This window comes from Anolis sagrei, chromosome 4, assembly GCF_037176765.1.
Source record: "Anolis sagrei isolate rAnoSag1 chromosome 4, rAnoSag1.mat, whole genome shotgun sequence".
NCBI classification, from domain to species: domain Eukaryota; kingdom Metazoa; phylum Chordata; class Lepidosauria; order Squamata; family Dactyloidae; genus Anolis; species Anolis sagrei.
In genome coordinates, this window is record NC_090024.1 from 244,081,071 (window position 1) to 244,101,880 (window position 20,810).

Here is a 20,810-nt window from a genome sequence, read left to right on the forward strand (position 1 = left end):
AAGTGGCACCACCTGTGTGTAGAACTTTAAAGGTTTAACCTGTATAACATTCCCATACTTACTTAGTTTGTAAATGTATAGTTGGATTGATTGGTTATTTATAGCTGTCAATCAATGTTGTTTGCACCAGTTATATTGCTTCCTCAGCTCAATTGCTTGGCTCCGCCTCTTCCTGGAGGAGGGCAGAGCATTTCCTTTTCCATTCTACCATCAAACTTTCTATCAGATAGACGTGAGAAAGAGACTTGGCTCTAAAGCCCTTAATTAAGTTACCTCTCATCCCCAATTCTAAGGTTTTTACCCTTGGGACTCATACTTCATGTCCAGATCGCCCTGGACAACATTGTGGAGAACCAAGCGCCTTCAAACCAGTCCTTTGGCACCAGAAGAAGACTTTGTGTCTTCAAATATAGGCCGTTTGGACTGAGGTTGTGGATTGCTCCCGCATTCACAGCCATTGAGAAAGAGGTACATGGAAAAGCTTCTCTGCTGTGAAATCTCCTTGGACCCAAGACAACCAAAGACTGTAGTGTATATTTTCCTTTTCCCCTTTGAAACTTCCAGCTTATTGCCTTAAAGGGATAACTCTTTGTGAACAATAAAACCTATTTTGAGTTATCTACAGTGTTTGGGTCCTTGGGAGTTCCAGTTTCCCTAAAGGAGGGCAAGAAGCAATCCCCTGGGGAAAGATGTCACGTCCATGCCTCTTTCACTAACAGTTATAGCCCCCAGGCGTGACGGCACAGGTAGTGAGGACCTCACTACCTCTGAGGATGCTTGCCATAGATGCAGGCAAAAGGTCAGGAGAGAATGCCTCTAGAACATGGCCATATAGCCCGAAAAAACCTACAACAACCCCGTGATTCCAGCCATGAAAGCCTTCGACAATACAATAATAAATTATATTATTTTCAGAGGTAGTGAGGACCTCTTTACCTCTGAGGATGCTTGCCATAGATGCAGGCAAAATGTCAGGAGAGAATGCCTCTAGAACATGGCCATATAGCCTGAAAAAAACCTATAACAACCCAGTGATTCCGACCATTAAAGCCTTCGACAATACAATAATAAATTATATTATTATTATTATTATTATTATTATTATTAACAATAACAACAACAATAACATTTAGGGTGCAGTGCTTCAAGACCTTGGTCTGCACTTAAAAACAATTGGCGCTGACAAAATTACTCTCAAAAGGCCACCCTACTCACAACAACCCAGCATTAAACATCATTAGTATTAAAAACAATTCAGATTAAAATCATAATTAAAAAAACTATATAACTACACATATACTGGGTTGTTGTAGGGGGTTTTTTTGGGGGGCTATATGGCCATGTTCTAAAGGCATTTTCTCCTGACGTTTCGCCTGCATCTATGGCAAGCATCCTCAGAGATAGTGAGGTCTGTTGGAACTAGGAAAATTGGGTTTATATATCTGTGGAATGACCAGGGTGGGACAAAGGACTCTTGTCTGCTGGAGCTAGGAGTGAATGTTTCAACTGATCACCTTGATTAGCATTTGATAGCCTGGCAGTGCCTGGAGCAAACTTTTGTTGAGAGGTGATTAGATGTCCTTGTTTGTTTCCTCTCTGTTGTTGTGCTGTTGTAATTTTAGAGTTTTTACCAGTATTAAAAAACTCTAAAATTACAGGCAATCAAATGCTAATCAAGGTGATCAGTTGAAACATTCACACCTAGCTCCAGCAGACAAGAGTCCTTTGTCCCACCCTGGTCTTTCCACAGATGATGTTGTTTATTCGTTCAGTCGTCTCTGACTCTTCGTGACCTCATGGACCAGCCGACGTCAGAGCTCCCTGTCGGCTTGCCATAGATGCAGGTGAAACGTCAGGAGAAAATGCCTCTAGAACATGGCCATATAGCCCGAAAAAACCTACAACACCCCAGTGATTCCGGCCACGAAAGCCTTCGACAAGACATTACACCTATACTGTCAAAATCAATTAGGTTTGGAACCTCTTTAATGGCTATGACTCAATGTGATGGAATTATTTTGGTGAGGCTCTAGCATTTTCTGGCAGAGACCTTGCAAAACTACAACTCCCAGGATTATATAGCCCTGCATTCACGCTGCATTCATTTTAGAGTGTAGATGCACCCTATGCATGGCTCTATCGGGAGAAAGATGGAGTAAAAATAAAGTAAACAAAGCAAATATCAACATCCCACAAACCGCATGAATGCAATGCTTCCTCTAATTCAGGCATGGGCAAACTTTGGCCCTCTCTCCAGGTGTTTTGGACTCCAACTCCCACCATTCCTAACAGCCTCAGGCCCTTTCCTTTTTCCCCTCCGCCGCTTAAGCGGCGGAGGGGAAAAAGGAAAGGGCCTGAGGCTGTTAGGAATGGTGGGAGTTGGAGTCCAAAACACTTGGAGAGAGGGCCAAAGTTTGCCCGTGCCTGCTCTAACCTCCTTGTGCCATTTTGTTACCTGCAAGGAATTCTATAGGGATCTTGTTGCTTTGGACACACACTTACTGTGACGGGAGTATTATCTTTGCGATTTTGAAATCGGTCTTGCACGACTCCACTTTGACCTCGATCAGACCATTGAAATAGTTCACAAATCTGAAACCGATCACCATGTCCAAGTCGACGATGAAGTCGAACCGTTCGACGTGTTTGCCGAAATGGCTAAAAGACAGAAAGGAAAGCCATGCTTCCATGAAACAGAGTATTTTAAATCTCATCTCTCAAACTTTTCTCAACTTTCCTCAAACTTTTTGGCGCAGCTTTATTGCCACCTGCCTCCAATGCATAGTTGTCATGCGTATCAAGCCATTGGAGATGGAAATAATACATAGCACCGGGATTGTGGTGCAGCTGGCTGAGTGTCAGCTGCATCAAGATCACTCTGACCAAAAAAGGTCATGAGTTCGAAGCCAGCCCGGGTTGGAGTGGGTTTCCAACCAATTGTGTAGCCTGTTGTCGACCTTTGCAACCTGAAAGACAGTTGCATCTGTCAAGTAGGAAAATTAGGTACCACCTTAAAGTGTGGGGAGGCTAAATTAACTGATTTATGAGGCCATAAAGGAGACTCCAGCAAAGCATTCCAGCGGGGAAGCATGCGGGGAATGCGGAAGTGCTTCATCAGCATCACAGATGGATGATGAAAGCGACAGCTCCCCTGGTGGCCAGAAAAAGTTAAATAGCTTCTGTGTATGTCTGTATATGTTTGTATGTCAAAAAAAATTGGCATTGAATGTTTGCCATATATGTGTACACCAGGCTTGGGTAACTACAGAAAAATTTGGTTCTAAACTTGTTTCGTTTTTAGGGGGGCCCTTGCGTTTTGTTTTTTAACAAATTCCGAAATTTTCCTTTAAAAAAGTTCAAAATATACGAAATTTCGTAAAATTACGAATCGATTCGTTAATGGCGGACGCGATTGCGCAATATGCTAAAAAAACCTCCCAATGGGATAGGGGGAACTTCTGAAGCTTCCCTCTCCCTCTGTTGTTGACTGTTGGTGTGATAATTTATTTTTTTATCACTGATAAAACAAACAACAACTATAAAACTTGCACCAGACATACGGAATTAATTACGAAACAATTACGAAACAATTTCGAAACAATTACGAAACAATACGAAATAAATTGGAAAAATTGTTTCGATTTTTAATTACTCCTCACAGTAGTCCTGCATGGCTCAATATTGGATCGTAAGCTAATTTAAATACGAATTAATAACGAATTACGAAATTAACGAATGAAACCGCCGAAGCCTAGTGTACACTGTAATCTGCCCTGAGTCCCCTGCGGGGTGAGAAGGGCGGAATATAAATGCTGCAAATAAATAAATAAATAAATAAAATTTAGTAGTATTTCAGTTAACTGGCACACGTGCGTTGATAGATGGGTGCCATATTGACGGGGAGATATTGGAAAAATAGATATTTATTTATGCCTATATTGTATGTACTTAGCTCTGAAATGTATAGAAAAATCAGGTTCTCTCTGTGTAAGAAAGCCAGCAGGACAGAGAAGGAATGTTGAAAGGGGAATGTGCTGGTACGGCTGTACCATGAGCTCCAACTTCATTTTCTTTCTAGTGAGTGTTTGCATGTATTCCAAGGTTCCATGCATTTTGCAATAAGGTGGCTTCTCTTGGTCTGCTATTATAGGGCCAATGACCTATCAATCATTGTTAAGTTTTGGTTCCGCCCCTTTCCTCAGGGCTCTGGGAGGGAAAAGAAAGACTTCAGGCAGTCTTTCAGTTTTGGAAGCCCAGTTACAGGACGTGACCTTTCCCCACCTGTAGAGAAGCTTTGTTTCTCACAACATACGGGGGAAACAGACCTAAAGCTTCTAAGGAAAACAGTTTTACAGCACAACCCTTGTTGGGGTTAAAGATACAGATCCACATCATTTGTGGAGAAAATCCAAAAGGACTCCACCTGGAAAATCTATAAAGCCTTGACTGGTAGGTCTACTCGGGTAACCAGAGGCAATTGGAACCGGGAGTAGGGCCCACACCAGCAAAGCCTAAAACAGATTGCCCGGGAGGGGTCAAAAAGGGTTTTCCTTGTTAGAGAAAGAAATCGTTCTCCAAGCAAGGTGCCCACCAGTTGATTCAAAGCCTTGAAGCATTTGTTTAATTTGTTGAAGATCTAAATAGTATTTGATTGTTTGTTGAAGACTTAAGAAATAATAAAGGACTTTGTTAAACCTTCCAAGCTTCTAAAGACTTTTGTATAGGAAAATCCTTAGGGCCTCTCAGTTGAGGCACCCTGGCTTTCCGCTGGGCACAAAGAGCACGTCCTGTTCAAAAGCCAACTGCTATAGGCCCAACGTGTAACAGCACAGGGGAAGAGAAGGGGGACCTGTTATCTATACATTCCGGAGAGACTAGTACAACATAGCCCAGCGTCTTCCTTCTAAGTAAGGAGCCTATCCCCCTCCCTCCTGACAGGTCAAAGTAGGCCCCTTGATTGATGGATGTAAGCTGTAAACTGCTCTCAGAGAAAAATATAGACATGCCTCTCGCATGTTGGAAGATAGAATTTGATATTTCTATGATGCTAAGGTGACAAAATGAATGATGTCAATGTCAAAAAAGGCTAACAATAAGAATTACATGACTTATTTTGTGCAAAACTTTCACGAGGTTGTTTTCTTGCTGGAAAAAAAATGCATTTTCTGAGCAGAAAACTGGTTTTCTGTGCAGAATATTCCTTTGTGGAAATATATTTTGATTTTCCATGTTTTCTGCAAATAATAATAATAATAATAATAATAATAATAATAATAATAATTTATATCCTGCCCTCTCTCTCTCTGAGGTTGATGTGGGGACCTTCCAATCCATGCAAAATTTGCACTGAAAACAGTTGTTTTCTGTGCGAAAAAACACCCATGTTTTCTGCACAAAAGGTAATTGTTGCATTCCAGAGCAGGGGACGAGGCCCTAAGATAACTATCCACCACACTTGGCTGTGAAAAACAATCCTTTTTTATTGAAGAAAAATGGTTACAAAATAAAGGAAAAATGCAAGTCAAAAGCCACAGCAAAATCAGCAAACATGAATTTAAATGGACAAAGCAAAACCAAAAGCCTCACTGGGAAATACTGGAACCTGTTAGCAATCCACTAACCGTACTTGATATCCTAGAAATCTTCCCAAACTATGGCCAGGGAACCGGGAGAATTGCCAAGGTCTTCATCAATTCTGAAACGATGCCTGAACTGAGACAATCAGCTCGGCGTATTGCAATTAAAACTCAAGAATTGGTTCCGTGAACCGCCCTTCTGTTTTAAAGCCGGATGTTTTTAATTGTTGAATTCAGGAGGATCGACGCAAACTGAGTGATTTACTTCTGTCTTCCCAAATTTGGCCCCTTCTGTTGTCATTACAGTTAACAGGTGCAGAAGGGAGGGAGAGTTCAAGGTCTCCCTCTGAAACATTCTCAGGAACACTGGTACTTTCATTTTCCAAATCTACAGAAGTTCCTTCCTCACTAATTTCAGGAACATTGGCATTTTCCAAACCTATAGCAGATTCTTCCTCACTAATTTCAGGAGCATTGGCATCAAAAGGTACATTTCCACTAGCATCAGTAAATATACTTTCATTAGCATCAGGAGGAACAAACAGAGAATCAGGTTCAAGTTCAAACTCAGGCTGAACCCCAACAGTAATATTAATGTTTAGAAATATTAGTTCAGATGTTTCCTGAGTAGAAAATGACTGCTAGGGCTGTTGTGAGCTGAGGGGGCGCTCCTCAAGTGGCGGTCGAGGGGCATTTACAGAGGCGCCTCTGCGCCCCTGGCAAAAAAAAGTGCTCTGTGACTGCTTACTTCGCGTAATGGATGAGCCGCCCCTGGACATAATATATATTATAGCAATTATATAATTGATTTACTCTTGGTCTTAGGGACCTTTTGCCTTTTGCATTTCAGAGAATCCTTGCTCTCTATTTTTTGTTGACCCCAGGTTGAGTACCACTGCCCTAGACAATCCTCAGAGGAGAGCCCTGGAGATGCAACCCTGAAATTGTGCAAGTTGTATGTGCCCAGAAACTCACCCTTTAGCACTGAAGTGTAGCCTGGCTTTGATGATCAGCATCGCAGATCCTGTCTCCTGCAGTTCCAAGTTGACGTGCGGGAGGAAGACTCTCAAGACGTACATGCTGGAGATGGAAAATCAGGAGGAAGTTGAGATGATGCGTAAAAGATGAACTCAGAGGAAACGAATTTTAGTCAAAATGGCCAAATGGTGTGGACCAATATTACTTGTGTGTGTGAGAATTATTTTAAAACTTATTTTTCTCTATTTAGCAGAAGCTGATATAGCTTAGTTCAGGCATGGACAAACTTTGGCCCTCCAGGTGTTTTGGACTTCAACTCCCACAATTCCTAACAGCCGGTAGGCTGTTAGGAATTGTGGGAGTTGAAGTCCAAAACACCTGGAGGGCCAAAATTTGCCATTCCTGGCTTAGCTACTATAAGGCAGAGGAAGTGGTCATTTCGTCTGCAAAATAATTATCTTTTGTCAGTGCAAACTACTGGGAAGACTTATTTTTCTGTAGAAGCATTTATTTTCCCCCTTCCAGTGGTCTGCTAGTGACTCCCAAAATATGGAAGGATTTTCTCTTTCTGCTAGAACAGATACACTTGAAAGTTCCCGGGGCATTTATTCTTCTATGTCCGGACTATGTAGTGCAGGACCAGGTTGTGGTGCAGCTGACATTAAAATCACTACTGAGTTCAAAGCCAGCCCGGGTCAGAGTGAGCTTCCAGCCATTTGTCTAGCTTGCTGTCGACCTTTGCAGCCCGAAAGACAGTTGCATCTGTCAAGTAGGAAATTTAGGTACTGCTTATGGGGGGAGGCTAATTTAACTAATTTACGATGCCATAAAAACTCTCCAGCTGTTTGGGTATCAGCCAGCATGTGAACGACTTAAATCAAGAAATAGTTTTCTGAGAATTGTCAAAGGTTTTCATGGCTGGGATCACTGGGTTGTTGTAGGTCTTTTTGGGCTATATGGCCATGTTCTAGAGGCATTCTCTCCTGACGTTTCGCCTGCATCTATGGCAAGCATCCTCAGAGGTAGTGAGGTCTGCTGGAACTAGGAAAACGGGTTTATATATCTGTGGAAAGACTATGTTCAGCAAATGACCAGAGGCAGGCATGTAGCCGGGGGGTTTGGGGGGGCTTGGGGGCTTCAGCCCCCCCCCGCCCCCCGAAATTCTCATGATGGTCTGTGAGAAGGCCTTACTGGTGCATTATTTAAACTGTTATGTTTATTCATATCATGATCTGATCACTATACTCAATATATCCCATATGCATGGGGGTATTGGGGTAATGATACAAATGGTTTGCTAAGGTAGACCCTCTTTCACTCAGACTCAGCCTCCCCCCCGAATCAAACTCAGCCCAACCCCCCCCCCCCCCCCCGAATCAAAATCCTGGCTATGGGCCTGAGCAGAGGGATCCTCTCACTTCTGCGGGAGTCTACCATATACCATGCAGCTCTGGACAAGAAGTCTACACAGGGACCACCAAACGCAGCCACCAAACACACCTCAAGGAACATGAAAGACACTGCAGACTCCTTCAGCCAGAGAAGTCAGCCAGAGCAGAGCACCTGATGAACCAACCTGGGCACAGCTTATTATTTGAGAACACAGAAATGCTGGACCACTCTCACAACCACCATGTCAGACTGCACAGAGAAGCCATTGAAATCCACAAGCATGTGGACAATTTCAACAGAAAGGAGGAAACCATGAAAATGAACAAAATCTGGCAACAAGTATTAAAAAAAACTCTAAAATTACAACAGCACAACAACAGAGGGAAAACAATCAGGGACATCTAATCACCTCTCAACAAAAGATTGCTCCAGGCACTGCCAGGCTATCAAATGCTAATCAAGGTGAAACATTCACACCGAGCTCCAGCAGACCAGAGTCCTTTGTCCCACCCTGGTCTTTCCACAGATATATAAAGCCATTTCCCTAGTTCCAACAGACCTCACTACCTCTGAGGATGCTTGCCATAGATGCAGGCAAAACGTCAGGAGAGAATGCCTCTAGAACATGGCCATATAGCCTGAAAAAACCTACAACAATCCAGTTTTCTAAGATCTACACTACAGAGACACTCGCTGGAACACCTCAGCAAGCGAGAGTCCAAAAGTGGCAGGCTCAAACCCAGAACCTCAATCCATGGCTGATACCAAATGAGAGACTCCCTCCTGGGCACACAGAAAACTGAGCGACTTGGAAGGTGCTGAACAGACTCGCTCTGACACCACGGGATGCAGAGCCAACCTCGAGAAATGGGGCCACAAAGTGGAATCCTCGACATGCGAGTGTGGAGAAGTGCAAACTACAGACCACCTGCTGCAATGCAACCTGAGCCCTGCCACATGCACAATTGTGGGAGTTGAAGTCCAAAACACCTGGAGGGCCAAAGTTTGCCATTCCTGGCTTAGCTACTATAAGGCAGAGGAAGTGGTCATTTCGTCTGCAAAATAATTATCTTTTGTCAGTGCAAACTACTGGGAAGACTTATTTTTCTGTATAAGCATTTATTTTCCCCCTTCCACTGGTCTGGTAGTGACTCCCAAAATATGGAAGGATTTTCTCTTTCTGCTGGAACAGATACACTTGAAAGTTCCCGAGGCATTTATTCTTCTATGTGGGGACTATGTGGTGCAGGACCAGGTTGTGGTGCAGCTGGTTGGGAGTCAGCGGCATTAAAATCACTACTGAGTGCAAAGCCAGCCCGGGTCAGAGTGAGCTTTCAGCCATTTGTCTAGCTTGCTGTCGACCTTTGCAGCCCGAAAGACAGTCACATCTGTCTTTCCAGAGGCACTCTGTTCAGCACCTTCCAAGTCGCCCAACACCAGAGGCACTCCAAGTGGCCAGATACTGCTCAAAGGACATTTAATCAACTACCAAGCTTGCAAACTTTGTGTCTTGTTTGTTTCTTTGATTATGTATCTATGATTATGCATCTAAGGCAGGCATCCTCAGAAGTTGTGAGGATGCCAGACCTCACAGCCTCTGAGGATGCCTGACATAGATGCAGGCGAAACGTCAGGAGAGGATACTTCTGGAACACGGCCATAGATAAAGGTAAAGGTTGTCCCCTGACATTAAGTCCAGTCATGTCTGACTCTGGGGTGTGGTGCTCATCCCCATTTCTAAGCCGAAGAGCTGGTGTTGTCAAATGCAATACAACTGTTTGGTTTGCTCCTGACACGATAAATAAATAACTTAGATTTAGGATGTACTGTGGTGCCTAAACTAGATTTCTTAAGTTTGAACAGTTTCAGACTCTGAGATATGAGGGCTACATCCTGAGATATAAGGATGTTCCCTTGTGATGCTCGTGAGATATGTCCAGGAGACATTATTTAGAGGCAACTTTAAGCATCAATGCACGCAATATATCATTCGAATAAAAAACACCACCACCAAGATTGGGACTACACCAGATGTTTAATCTGGGTCCAGTCTGGATGATTATTCTCTGGACTGGTTAAACTAAATGTGGTGGTGGCAACATGCCCTCAGCCAGCTCTCTGCACATTGATGTCAATCTGGTATATTTGGACAGAGATCACACCAGAGCTTTGTTTACATTTGTCATGTGCTGCCTCGCCATCACTTGTCACATCTCATGAGGTCCTAATGGGGCACCTGTGTGACCAGCAAGGAGAGGGTAGAGTGACCTTTTCCTTTTTGCTAAATCCATGGGTGACCAATTCTGATGTCAACAAACATGACTGCAATGGCCAGGCGCGCGCAGGAACTTCATGACTAGCAAGGCATTGCAATGGCAATATGGAAGGATTGCCATTATATAATGGATTTACTATAAAGTATTCCAGTAGATCTTGGAAGGTCACTTCTAAACCAGATAATCATCCTCTATGATGTATTCCCACCATGTTTGGGGCTCCCTGGGCCATTTCTGGCACACAAACGTGTAAGCTAAGCAAAGAGATTATTCAAAATCCTTTTGGTTAGTTGCACCTGGGGCAACTAACCAATTGAACAGTTGGATGTCACGTCAACATTTTTGTAGAACTCATGATTCAATGGCTTTACTATAGCTGGTATTTGAAATAGTTTTGCAGAACATCCCAAAGTTTGAGATAAAAGCCCTCATGAATCCAAGGCAAGGTAGCCTTTTATAACCAACATTTTTTCTTGATGACTTCAAGGGAATGAGAATTGCAGGAATAGAAGTCTGCAAATGTATGAATCTCTACTTACTTCGTGATCCAGTGTTCAGCAGGTGCTTTAGAAGGGATATCTGGGATACGGATGGCCAGGATGTAGTTCTGGAGCATGTCATTGTGGAGAAGGGTGGTGATTACATCTGGAAAATGTGTAAGAAAAATGATAGCCCTGAAACGTTTGACAGCTATAGTGGTTGTTTCTCTACTCAAGAGGTCTGGGCAAGCCATAAAACCCTGGAATTTCCCTGTTGTTCAGAAGAGACAATGCTGGTTTAGAAGGATTCCAGACAAATAGCTTCCTATATATTTACAGAATTTTGTGCTTCCCATTTACAACATTTCAGGACCTCTTTGACTGCCATGGCTCCGTTTCAGTCTGAGATTTCTAGGTTAGTGAGTTGCTTAGAATTCTCTGCTGAAGAGGTGAAAGGGAGTCTTTCTTTTTCACAAGAGTTAAAAATAGGAAAAGCTTCAGGTCCTGATGGACTATGATTGCTTCAATTCTAGCATGTTTTGCCTGAAGAAGAGAAGGCTGAGAGGAGATATGATAGCCATGTATAAATATGTGAGAGGAAGCCACAGGGAGGAGGAGGGAGCAAGCTTGTTTTCTGCTTCCTTGGAGACTAGGACGCGATGGAACAATGGCTTCAAACTACAAGAGAGGAGATTCCATCTGAACATGAGGAAGAACTTCCTGACTGTGAGAGCCGTTCAGTAGTGGAACTCTCTGCCCCGGAGTGTGGTGGAGGCTCCTTCTTTGGAAGCTTTTAAACAGAGGCTGGATGGCCATCTGTCAGGGGTGATTTGAATGCAATATTCCTGCTTCTTGGCAGAATGGGGTTGGACTGGATGGCCCAGGAGGTCTCTTCCAACTCTTTGATTCTATGATTCTGTGATTCTATGACTGATGGCACATTACAAAACTAAGTGTTTCTTTAGCTAACCATGAAACAATGCATTAAGCTATGATATACCCGGTTCCTGGAGATATACTGACATAACTTTAATCCCCGAAGATGACAAAAATATAGAGGATGCGAAAAGTTATAAGCCAATATCCTTGTTGAATAATGACGATAAGATTTTTGCTTCAATTCTAACACTGAGATGGAAAAACTAATTACAAATCTTAATACATGAGAACAAAGCAATTTTTAAAAATGTGATAATACCAGGAGTGTTTTGGACATTAAAATACTGCGAGGCTGATAACGAGGTGCAGTTTTTTCACTATTTTTAGATGCTGAAAAAGCATTTGACAATGTATCGTGGTTATTTATAGTTGACATTTGGACCAAATTTTCAAGAATGGATCTAACAGATCTCTGACAACCTCTTCAGAGATCTAACAGATCTCTGACAATTAAAGCGCTCAAATCTTAATTAATTGAGAACTATTTAAAATACAGAAAGGAACTAGACAAGGATGACTTTTCAGCTGTTTACCATCATACAGTTTTTTTTCCTAGTACTCAAGTGGAATATATTTTCCTACAATTTGAATCCATTGCATTCTAGTCCCTGGAGCAGGAGAAAGCAAGCTTGCCTCCTCCTCAATGAGATGTTCTTTCAACTATTTAGACATTGATCTCATGTCTCCTTCTCTCAGCCCTCTCTTCTTCAAGCTAAATATCCTCAGCTTCCTAAGCCACTTTTCAGAGGGATTCATGGTTTCCAGACCTTTGACCATTTTGATCACTCTTCTTGGGCCACCTTCCAGCTTGTCCACATCCTTCTTGAATTTTGGTGCCCAGGACTTAATCTAAACTCCTAATTAAAAAATCTCAGTGCTATCAAAGGGATTCTGGAAGCTCTGGTTGACCCTTAAGACAGTAGGGCTGAGTGTCCATTCTCTTAAGTAGGTCTAGTTTCACAATTAATGACCAAACTCCTCCCATCTCATCAGCTTCCTATCTAGCGTCCTCACCGGAAGAAAAGCAGGATATAATCAAGTAAGTAAATAAATACATATAACAACCTGAACCATCCCTGTTCATAAGAGAAAAAGCCAGAATCAAAGAGTTGGAAGAGACCTCATGGGCCATCCAGTCCAACCCCATTCTGCCAAGATGCAGGAATATGACATTCAAATCACCCCTGACAGATGGCCATCCAGCCTCTGTGTAAAAGCTTCCAAAGAAGGAGCCTCCACCACACTCTGGGGCAGAGAGTTCCACTGCTGAACGGCTCTCACAGTCAGGAAGTTCTTCCTCATGTTCAGATGAGGACATGTTCAGATGAGGACCTACCCTACTTACATCTGTCAAATGACCTTAAGGCAGGCATGGTCAACCTTCAACCCTCCAGATATTTTGGACATCAATTCCCGCAATTCCTAACAGCCAGTAGGCCAGTGGTTCTCAGCCTCTGGGCCCCACATATTTTGGCCTTCAACTCCCAGAAATCCTAACAGCTGGTAAACTGGCTAGGATTTCTGGGAGTTGTAGGCCAAAACACCTGGGGACCCACAGGTTGAGAATCACTGCAGTAGGCTGTTAGGAATTGAAGTCCAAAACACCTGGAGGGGCCAAGTTTGCCCATGCCAGTTCTTGGTCCTCCGGATAGAATAGCTAGGATTGGTTTCCAGCAAATATTATTCATGTTTTCCTGCTTCCATTGTAAGTTCAGGAGTACATCCTCTGTCACGGTTCTTAATGGATGTTGGCCCTATCTATGTGACAATGGGGCAGAGTGCACAGTGTGGAATCATTAATGCTCAATAACAAGTCATTGGACTCTGCAAAACACAGCTTAGGAGTTCTCTTACATCTCCTGAGGGCTTCTGGGCTGAAGACAGAAACAACTGCAGGTGAAGTGTCTTTGGGGACTCCTTGCAAGGGATTGACCAGGCTGACGAAGACAACCAGTCCTAGGAATCCCCACATTTTGCCGCCTGGATACCTGTTCAGGAAATGGAATCACATGTTAGTTAGAACTTCGAAAGTTCATAGACTCATGGAGATTGAAGGGACTTTAGAGGCCATCCAGTGCAACCTACTTCTGCTAGGCTTCAAAGCCCTCCCACAAAAAGGTCATAATAGAATCCTAGAGTTGGAAGAGACCCCAAGGGCCATGCAGTGAATGAAAGACAAGTTTTCAAAGTCAAGTTTTCAAAGATCTATATAAATAAAAATGTAATGTTGGTTTGTGGGATTAACAGAACTCAAAAACCACTTGGGGAATTGACACCAAATTTGGACACAAGACACCTAAGAACCCAATGTATATCCTTCACTCAAAAAAACGCTGAAAAACACAGTGGAAGGGACTTAAAAAGTCCCAAAAAGCTAAATGACCAAAAGGTAAATGACAATACAGAAAAAAGGGAAGAAAGAGGGAGGGAAGGGGAGAAAAGAAAGAAAGAAAGAAAAGAAAAGAGTGAGGGAAAGAAAGAAGAAAAGGGAGAAGGAAGCATGGAAGCAAAGAGAGAAGGAAGGAAGGAGAGAAAGAGGGAGGGAAAGAAAAAGGGGGAAGGAAGGAAAGTTAGAGAAGGAAGGAAGGAGAAAAGGAAAGAAAAAAGGGAAAGAAGGGAGGAAAGAGGGAGCGAAGGAAGGGTAGAATGTAGAGAAAAAGAGAGAGAAGGAAAGAAGGAAAGAGAGAAGAAAGAAAAAAGAGACAGCAGAAGAGAAAGAACAGAGGGGAAGGAAGAAAAGAGATAGAGAAGGAAGGAAGAAGAGAAGGAAAGACGGGAAGGAAGGAAGGAAAGAGGGAGGGAAGGAAGGAAGGAGGGAACGAAGGAGAGAAAGAGGGAAGGTTAGCTACAGCAAAGTGTGGCGGGTACAGCTAGTTTGTAATAAATATGGTGTATGGATTAAATGAAATTGTATGAAAGATGTATGTTGGGAGTCCATAGAGCAGTGGTTCTCAACCTGTGGGTCGCTTTGGTTAGACCACACCTGGAATATTGTGTCCAATTCTGGGCACCACAATTCAAGAGAGATATTGACAAGCTGGAATGTGTCCAGAGGAGAGCGACTAAAATGATCAAGGGTCTGGAGAAGAAGCCCTATGAGGAGCGGCTTAAGGAGCTGGGCATGTTTAGCCTGAAGAAGAGAAGGCTGAGAGGAGATATGATGAGGGCCATGTATAAATATGTGAAAGGAAGCCACAGGGAGGAGGGAGCAAGCTTGTTTTCTGCTTCCCTGGAGACTAGGATGCAAGGGAACAAAGGCTTCAAACTACAAGAGAGGAGATTCCATCTGAACATGAGGAAGAACTTCCTGACTGTGAGAGCCGTTCAGCAGTGGAACTCTCTGCCTCGGAGTGTGGTGGAGGCTCCTTCTTTGGAAGCCTTTAAACAGAGGCTGGATGGCCATCTGTCAGGGGTGATTTGAGTGCAATATTCCTGTTTCTTGGCAGAATGGGGTTGGACTGGATGGCCCATGAGGTCTCTTCCAACTCTAGGATTCTAGGATTCTATGATTAATCTCCAACAACACGGAGACATACATACCATTACTGTTTGAGTTAGAGATTCACAGAGTTGGAAGAAATCTCTCAAGTCCATCCAATCCAACACCCTTCTGCCAGACAGGAACACAGAATCAAAACCTGCCTGACAGATGGCCATCCAACCTCTGCTTATAAACCTCCAGAGAAAGAGAGTCAACCATACTCCAAAGTAGAGAGTTCCACTGTTGGACAGCTCCTAGTGTTCGTTTTTTCCTCCTAATGTTTAAGTGAAATCTCTTTTCTTGTAACTTGAATTGACTGGTTGTTTTCCACATCTCTGGAACAGCAGAAACAAGGTGCTGGTATTAACCTTTAAGGTCTTATATCAGTGGTTCTCAACCTTCCTAATGCCGCGACCCCTTAATACAGTCCCTCATGTTGTGTGACCCCCAACCACAACATTACTTTCGTTGCTACTTCATAACAGTCATTTTGCTCCTGTTATGAATCATAATGTAAATATCTGATATGCAGGATGCATTTTCATTCACTGGACCAAACTGGGCACAAATACCCAATACACCCAAATGTGAATGCTAGTGGGCTTGGGGGAGGATTGATTTTGTAATTTGGGAGTTGTAGTTGCTGGGATTTATAGTTCACTTATAATCAAAGAGCATTCTGAACTCCACCAGTGATAGATTTGAACCAAACTTGGCTCCCATGACCAATGGAAAACACTGGAAGGGTTTGGTGGGCAGTGACCTTTGGTTTTGGAGTTGTAGTTCACCTACATCCAGAGATAATTGTGGATCCAAACAATGTTGGATCTGGATCAAACTTGGCACAAATACTCAATATGCCCAAATGTGAACACTGGTGGAGTTTGGAGAAAATAGAAGCTTGACATTTGGGAGTTGTAGTTGCTGGGATTTATAGTGCACCTACAATCAAAGAGCATTCTGAACCCCACCAACGATAGAATTGGGCCAAACCTCCCACACAGAACCCCCATGTGGGGCACAGCAACGCATGGCAGGTGATGGCTAGTGTGTACACACACACACACACACACACATTATTTGTAAGATAATAGCATACATTTCTAAGATTTCTACATACATTTCTAAGTGATCGAGAGATCACTGTGGACTCAAACAATGATGGATCTGGACCAACACTTGGCACGAATACTCAATATGCCGAAATGTAAACACTGGTGGAGTTTGGAGAAAATAGAATCTTGACATTTGGGAGTTGTAGTTGCTGGGATTTATAGTTCACCTACAATCAAAGAGCATCCTGAACCCCACCAACGATAGAATTGATCCAAACCACCCACACAGAACCCTCATGTGAGCCCTCATGAGGCTGAGGCAGGGAGCGAAGCGGATTTGGCGCTGCTTCGGCCCCCACCTCTTCCCTAGCCTTTGGGATAAGGGCAGGACTTATCCTGGAGGCTGGAGAAGCACTGGCTAAGCCCAGAGAGGTGGGGGCAAAGCGGCTGCTTCTCCCACCGCCTCTCAACCTTCCCCACAGCCCGCGGGCCAGATAAATGCCCTCAGGGGGCCGGTTCCGGCCCGCGGGCCGTAGTTTGGGGACCCCTGCCTTATATGGTCTGGGGCCGGTGTACCTGAGGATCTGTTTATCCCCCTACCAACATTTGCTTGAAGTCCCCAACATCTGGACTTATCGTCTGTCCCCTACTAGGCAGAGAGCCTTCTCGATTGTGGCCCCTTATTTATGGAATGCCTGGCCAGTTGAAACCCTAACCATCCAAGACCTACTTGCTTTTTGGAAAGCCTGTAAAATCTTTCTCTTCCGACAAGCTTTCGATGGGTGAATAACTCGGGACTATGTCTGTTCTTGTTTTATTGTATTTTAAAGTTAATTGTATTGTTTTAATCTGCAAAGATACAAAATGGGGGATGCCTGGCTCGAGAGCAGTACGTGTGAAAAAGATCTTGGAGTCCTCGTGGACAACAAGTTAAACATGAGCCAGGAATGTGATGTGGCGGCAAAAAAAGCCAATGGGATTTTGGCCTGCATCAAGAGGAGCCTAGTGTCTAGATGTGGGGAAGTCACGCTCCCCATGCTCTATTCCGCTTTGGTTAGACCACACCTGGAATATTGTGTCCAATTCTGGGCACCACAATTCAAGAGAGATATAGACAAGCGGGAACATGTCCAGAGGAGAGCGACTAAAATGATCAAGGGTCTGGAGAACAAGCCCTATGAGGAGCGGCTTAAGGAGCTGGGCATGTTTAGCCTGAAGAAGAGAAGGATGAGAGGAGACATGATAGCCATGTATAAATATGTGAGAGGAAGCCACAGGGAGGAGGAGGGAGCAAGCTTGTTTTCTGCTTCCCTGGAGACTAGGACGCAATGGAGCAATGGCTTCAAACTACAAGAGAGGAGATTCCATCTGAACATGAGGAAGAACTTCCTGACTGTGAGAGCCGTTCAGCAGTGGAACTCTCTGCCCCAGAGTGTGGTGGAGGCTCCTTCTTTGGAAGCTTTTAAACAGAGGCTGGATGGCCATCTGTCAGGGGTGATTTGAATGCAATATTCCTGCTTCTTGGCAGAATGGGGTTGGACTGGATGGCCCATGAGGTCTCTTTGATTTTATGTCATTCTTTGTCTAAATGTTTTTCTGTAATCTGATCTATCCACTCACACTGGAAATTGCAGTAAAAAGAACGAATGCTTTAAAGTTATTGAAAAGTCACTCATGGCAACCACAGTTTAAAAGAGATATTGACTCTAAGCTGGAAGGATTCTAGAGGAAGAGGATGACCAAAAGGATCCAAGGTCTGCAGATCATTAATCCTTGTGACAATGGTTCTCAACCTGGGGGTCGGGACCCCTGCGGGGGTCGCCAGGGAGTGTCAGAGGGGTTGCCAAAGACCATCAGAAAACAGCATTTTCTGTTGGTCATGGGGGTTCTGTGTGAGAAGTTTGGCCCAATTCTATCCTTGGTGGGGTTCAGAATGCTCTTTGAGTGTAAGTGAACTATAACACCTAGCAACTACAACTCCCAAATGTCAAGGTCTATTTCCCCCAAACTCCACCAGTGTTTACATTTGGGCATATTGAGTATTCATGTCAAATTTGGTCCTGATCCATCATTGTTTGAGTCCACAGTGCGCTTTGGATGGAGGTGAACTACAACTCCAAACTCAAGGTCAATGCCCACCAAACCCTTCCAGTGTTTTCTGTTGGTCATGGTAGTTTTGTGTGCCAAGTTCGGTTCAATTCTATTGCTGCTGGAGTTCAGAATGCTCTTTAATTGTAGGTGAACTATAAATCCCAGCAACTACATCTCCCAAATGACAAAAATCAATCAATCCCCCAACCCCATCACTATTCAAATTTGGGCATATTGGGTATTTGTGCCAAATTTGGTCCAGTGAATGGAAATACATCCTGCTTATCAGATAATTGCATTACAATTAATAACAGGAGCAAAATTACAGTTATGAAGTAGCAAAATAATGTTATGGTTGCGGGTCACCACAACATGAGGAAATGTCTTAAGGGGCCGCGACATTAGGAAGGTCAAGAAACACTGCCTTATGAAGAGCGTCTTAAAGAGCTGGGCATGTTTAGCCTGCAGAAGAGAAGTTGCGATTTTCAGAGCATCAGTGTCCTTTTGAGTCAAGAGGAAGCCTTCCCAGTAAAAGACTGCTTGTATATTCCTACCTGGCAGAAGCGGGTTGGACTAGATGAGCTTTGGGATCCCTTCTAGCTTTAGGATTCTATGATTCAATGATGCTGTTCCCCTTTTCTCCAGCATACGTCTATTGATTCCACCCTTACCACCCACTCTCCATACCTTCTTTTCCTGGCAGAAGTGGGTTGGACTAGATGAGCTTTGGGGTCCCTTTGAGCTTTAGGATTCTATGATTCAATGACGCCGCTCCCCTTTTCTCCAGCATACGTCTATTGATTCCACCCTTACCACCCACTCTCCATACCTTCTTTTCCTGGCAGAAGTGGGTTGGACTAGATGAGCTTTGGGGTCCCTTCGAGCTTTAGGATTCTATGATTCAATGACGCCGCTCCCCTTTTCTCCAGCATACGTCTATTGATTCCACCCTTACCACCCACTCTCCATACCTTCTTTTCCTGGCAGAAGTGGGTTGGACTAGATGAGCTTTGGGGTCCCTTTGAGCTTTAGGATTCTATGATTCAATGACGCCGCTCCCCTTTTCTCAAGCATACGTCTATTGATTCCACCCTTACCACCCACTCTCCATACCTTCTTTTCCTGGCAGAAGCGGGTTGGACTAGATGAGCTTTGGGGTCCCTTCGAGCTTTAGGATTCTATGATTCAATGAGGCCGTTCCCCTTTTCTCCAGCATACGTCTATTGATTCCACCCTTACCACCCACTCTCCATACCTTCTTTTCCTGGCAGAAGCGGGTTGGACTAGATGAGCTTTGGGGTCCCTTCGAGCTTTAGGATTCTATGATTCAATGATGTTGTTCCCCTTTTCTCTAGCATACGTCTATTGATTCCACCCTTACCACCCACTCTCCATACCTTCTTTTCCTGGCAGAAGCGGGTTGGACTAGATGAGCTTTGGGGTCCCTTCGAGCTTTAGGATTCTATGATTCAATGATGTTGTTCCCCTTTTCTCCAGCATACGTCTATTGATTCCACCCTTACCACCCACTCTCCGTACCTTCTTTTCCTGGCAGAAGCGGGTTGGACTAGATGAGCTTTGGGGTCCCTTTTAGCTTTAGGATTCTATGATTCAATGACGCCGCTCCCCTTTTCTCCAGCATACGTCTATTGATTCCACCCTTACCACCCACTCTCCATACCTTCTTTTCCTGGCAGAAGCGGGTTGGACTAGATGAGCTTTGGGGTCCCTTCTAGCTTTAGGATTCTATGATTCAATGACGCCGCTCCCCTTTTCTCCAGCATACGTCTATTGATTCCACCCTTACCACCCACTCTCCATACCTTCTTTTCCTGGCAGAAGCGGGTTGGACTAGATGAGCTTTGGGGTCCCTTTTAGCTTTAGGATTCTATGATTCAATGATGCTGTTCCCCTTTTCTCCAGCATACGTCTATTGATTCCACCCTTACCACCCACTCTCCGTACCTTCTTTTCCTGGCAGAAGCGGGTTGGACTAGATGAGCTTTGGGGTCCCTTTTAGCTTTAGGATTCTATGATTCAATGATGCTGTTCCCCTTTTCTCCAGCATACGTCTATTGATTCCACCCTTACCACCCACTCTCCATACCTTCTTTTCCTGGCAGAAGCGGGTTGGACTAGATGAGCTTTGGGGTCCCTTTTAGCTTTAGGATTCTATGATTCAATGATGCTGTTCCCCTTTTCTCCAGCATACGTCTATTGATTCCACCCTTACCACCCACTCTCCATACCTTCTTTTCCTGGCAGAAGCGGGTTGGACTAGATGAGCTTTGGAGTCCCTTCTAGCTTTAGGATTCTATGATTCAATGATGCTGTTCCCCTTTTCTCCAGCATACGTCTATTGATTCCACCCTTACCACCCACTCTCCGTACCTTCTTTTCCTGGCAGAAGCGGGTTGGACTAGATGAGCTTTGGGGTCCCTTTTAGCTTTAGGATTCTATGATTCAATGATGCCGCTCCCCTTTTCTCCAGCATACGTCTATTGATTCCACCCTTACCACCCACTCTCCATACCTTCTTTTCC

The 20,810-nt window shown here is 43.9% G+C and overlaps 1 protein-coding gene across 1 annotated transcript in view; it reads right to left on the reverse strand.

Moving 5' to 3' along the window:
• Positions 1 to 13,612, reverse strand: part of LOC137096869 (BPI fold-containing family B member 4-like) — a 38,558-nt gene extending 24,946 nt beyond the window's left edge. Inside the window, exons 1-4 of the mRNA XM_067467123.1 lie at positions 13,495 to 13,612; positions 10,762 to 10,867; positions 6,552 to 6,656; positions 2,503 to 2,658 (exon numbers count right to left, since the gene is read on the reverse strand). Of these exons, the coding sequence (XP_067323224.1) occupies positions 2,503 to 2,658; positions 6,552 to 6,656; positions 10,762 to 10,867; positions 13,495 to 13,612 (485 nt within the window). The remainder of the gene's footprint in view (positions 1 to 2,502; positions 2,659 to 6,551; positions 6,657 to 10,761; positions 10,868 to 13,494) is intronic.
• Between the last annotated feature and the right edge of the window lie 7,198 nt (positions 13,613 to 20,810).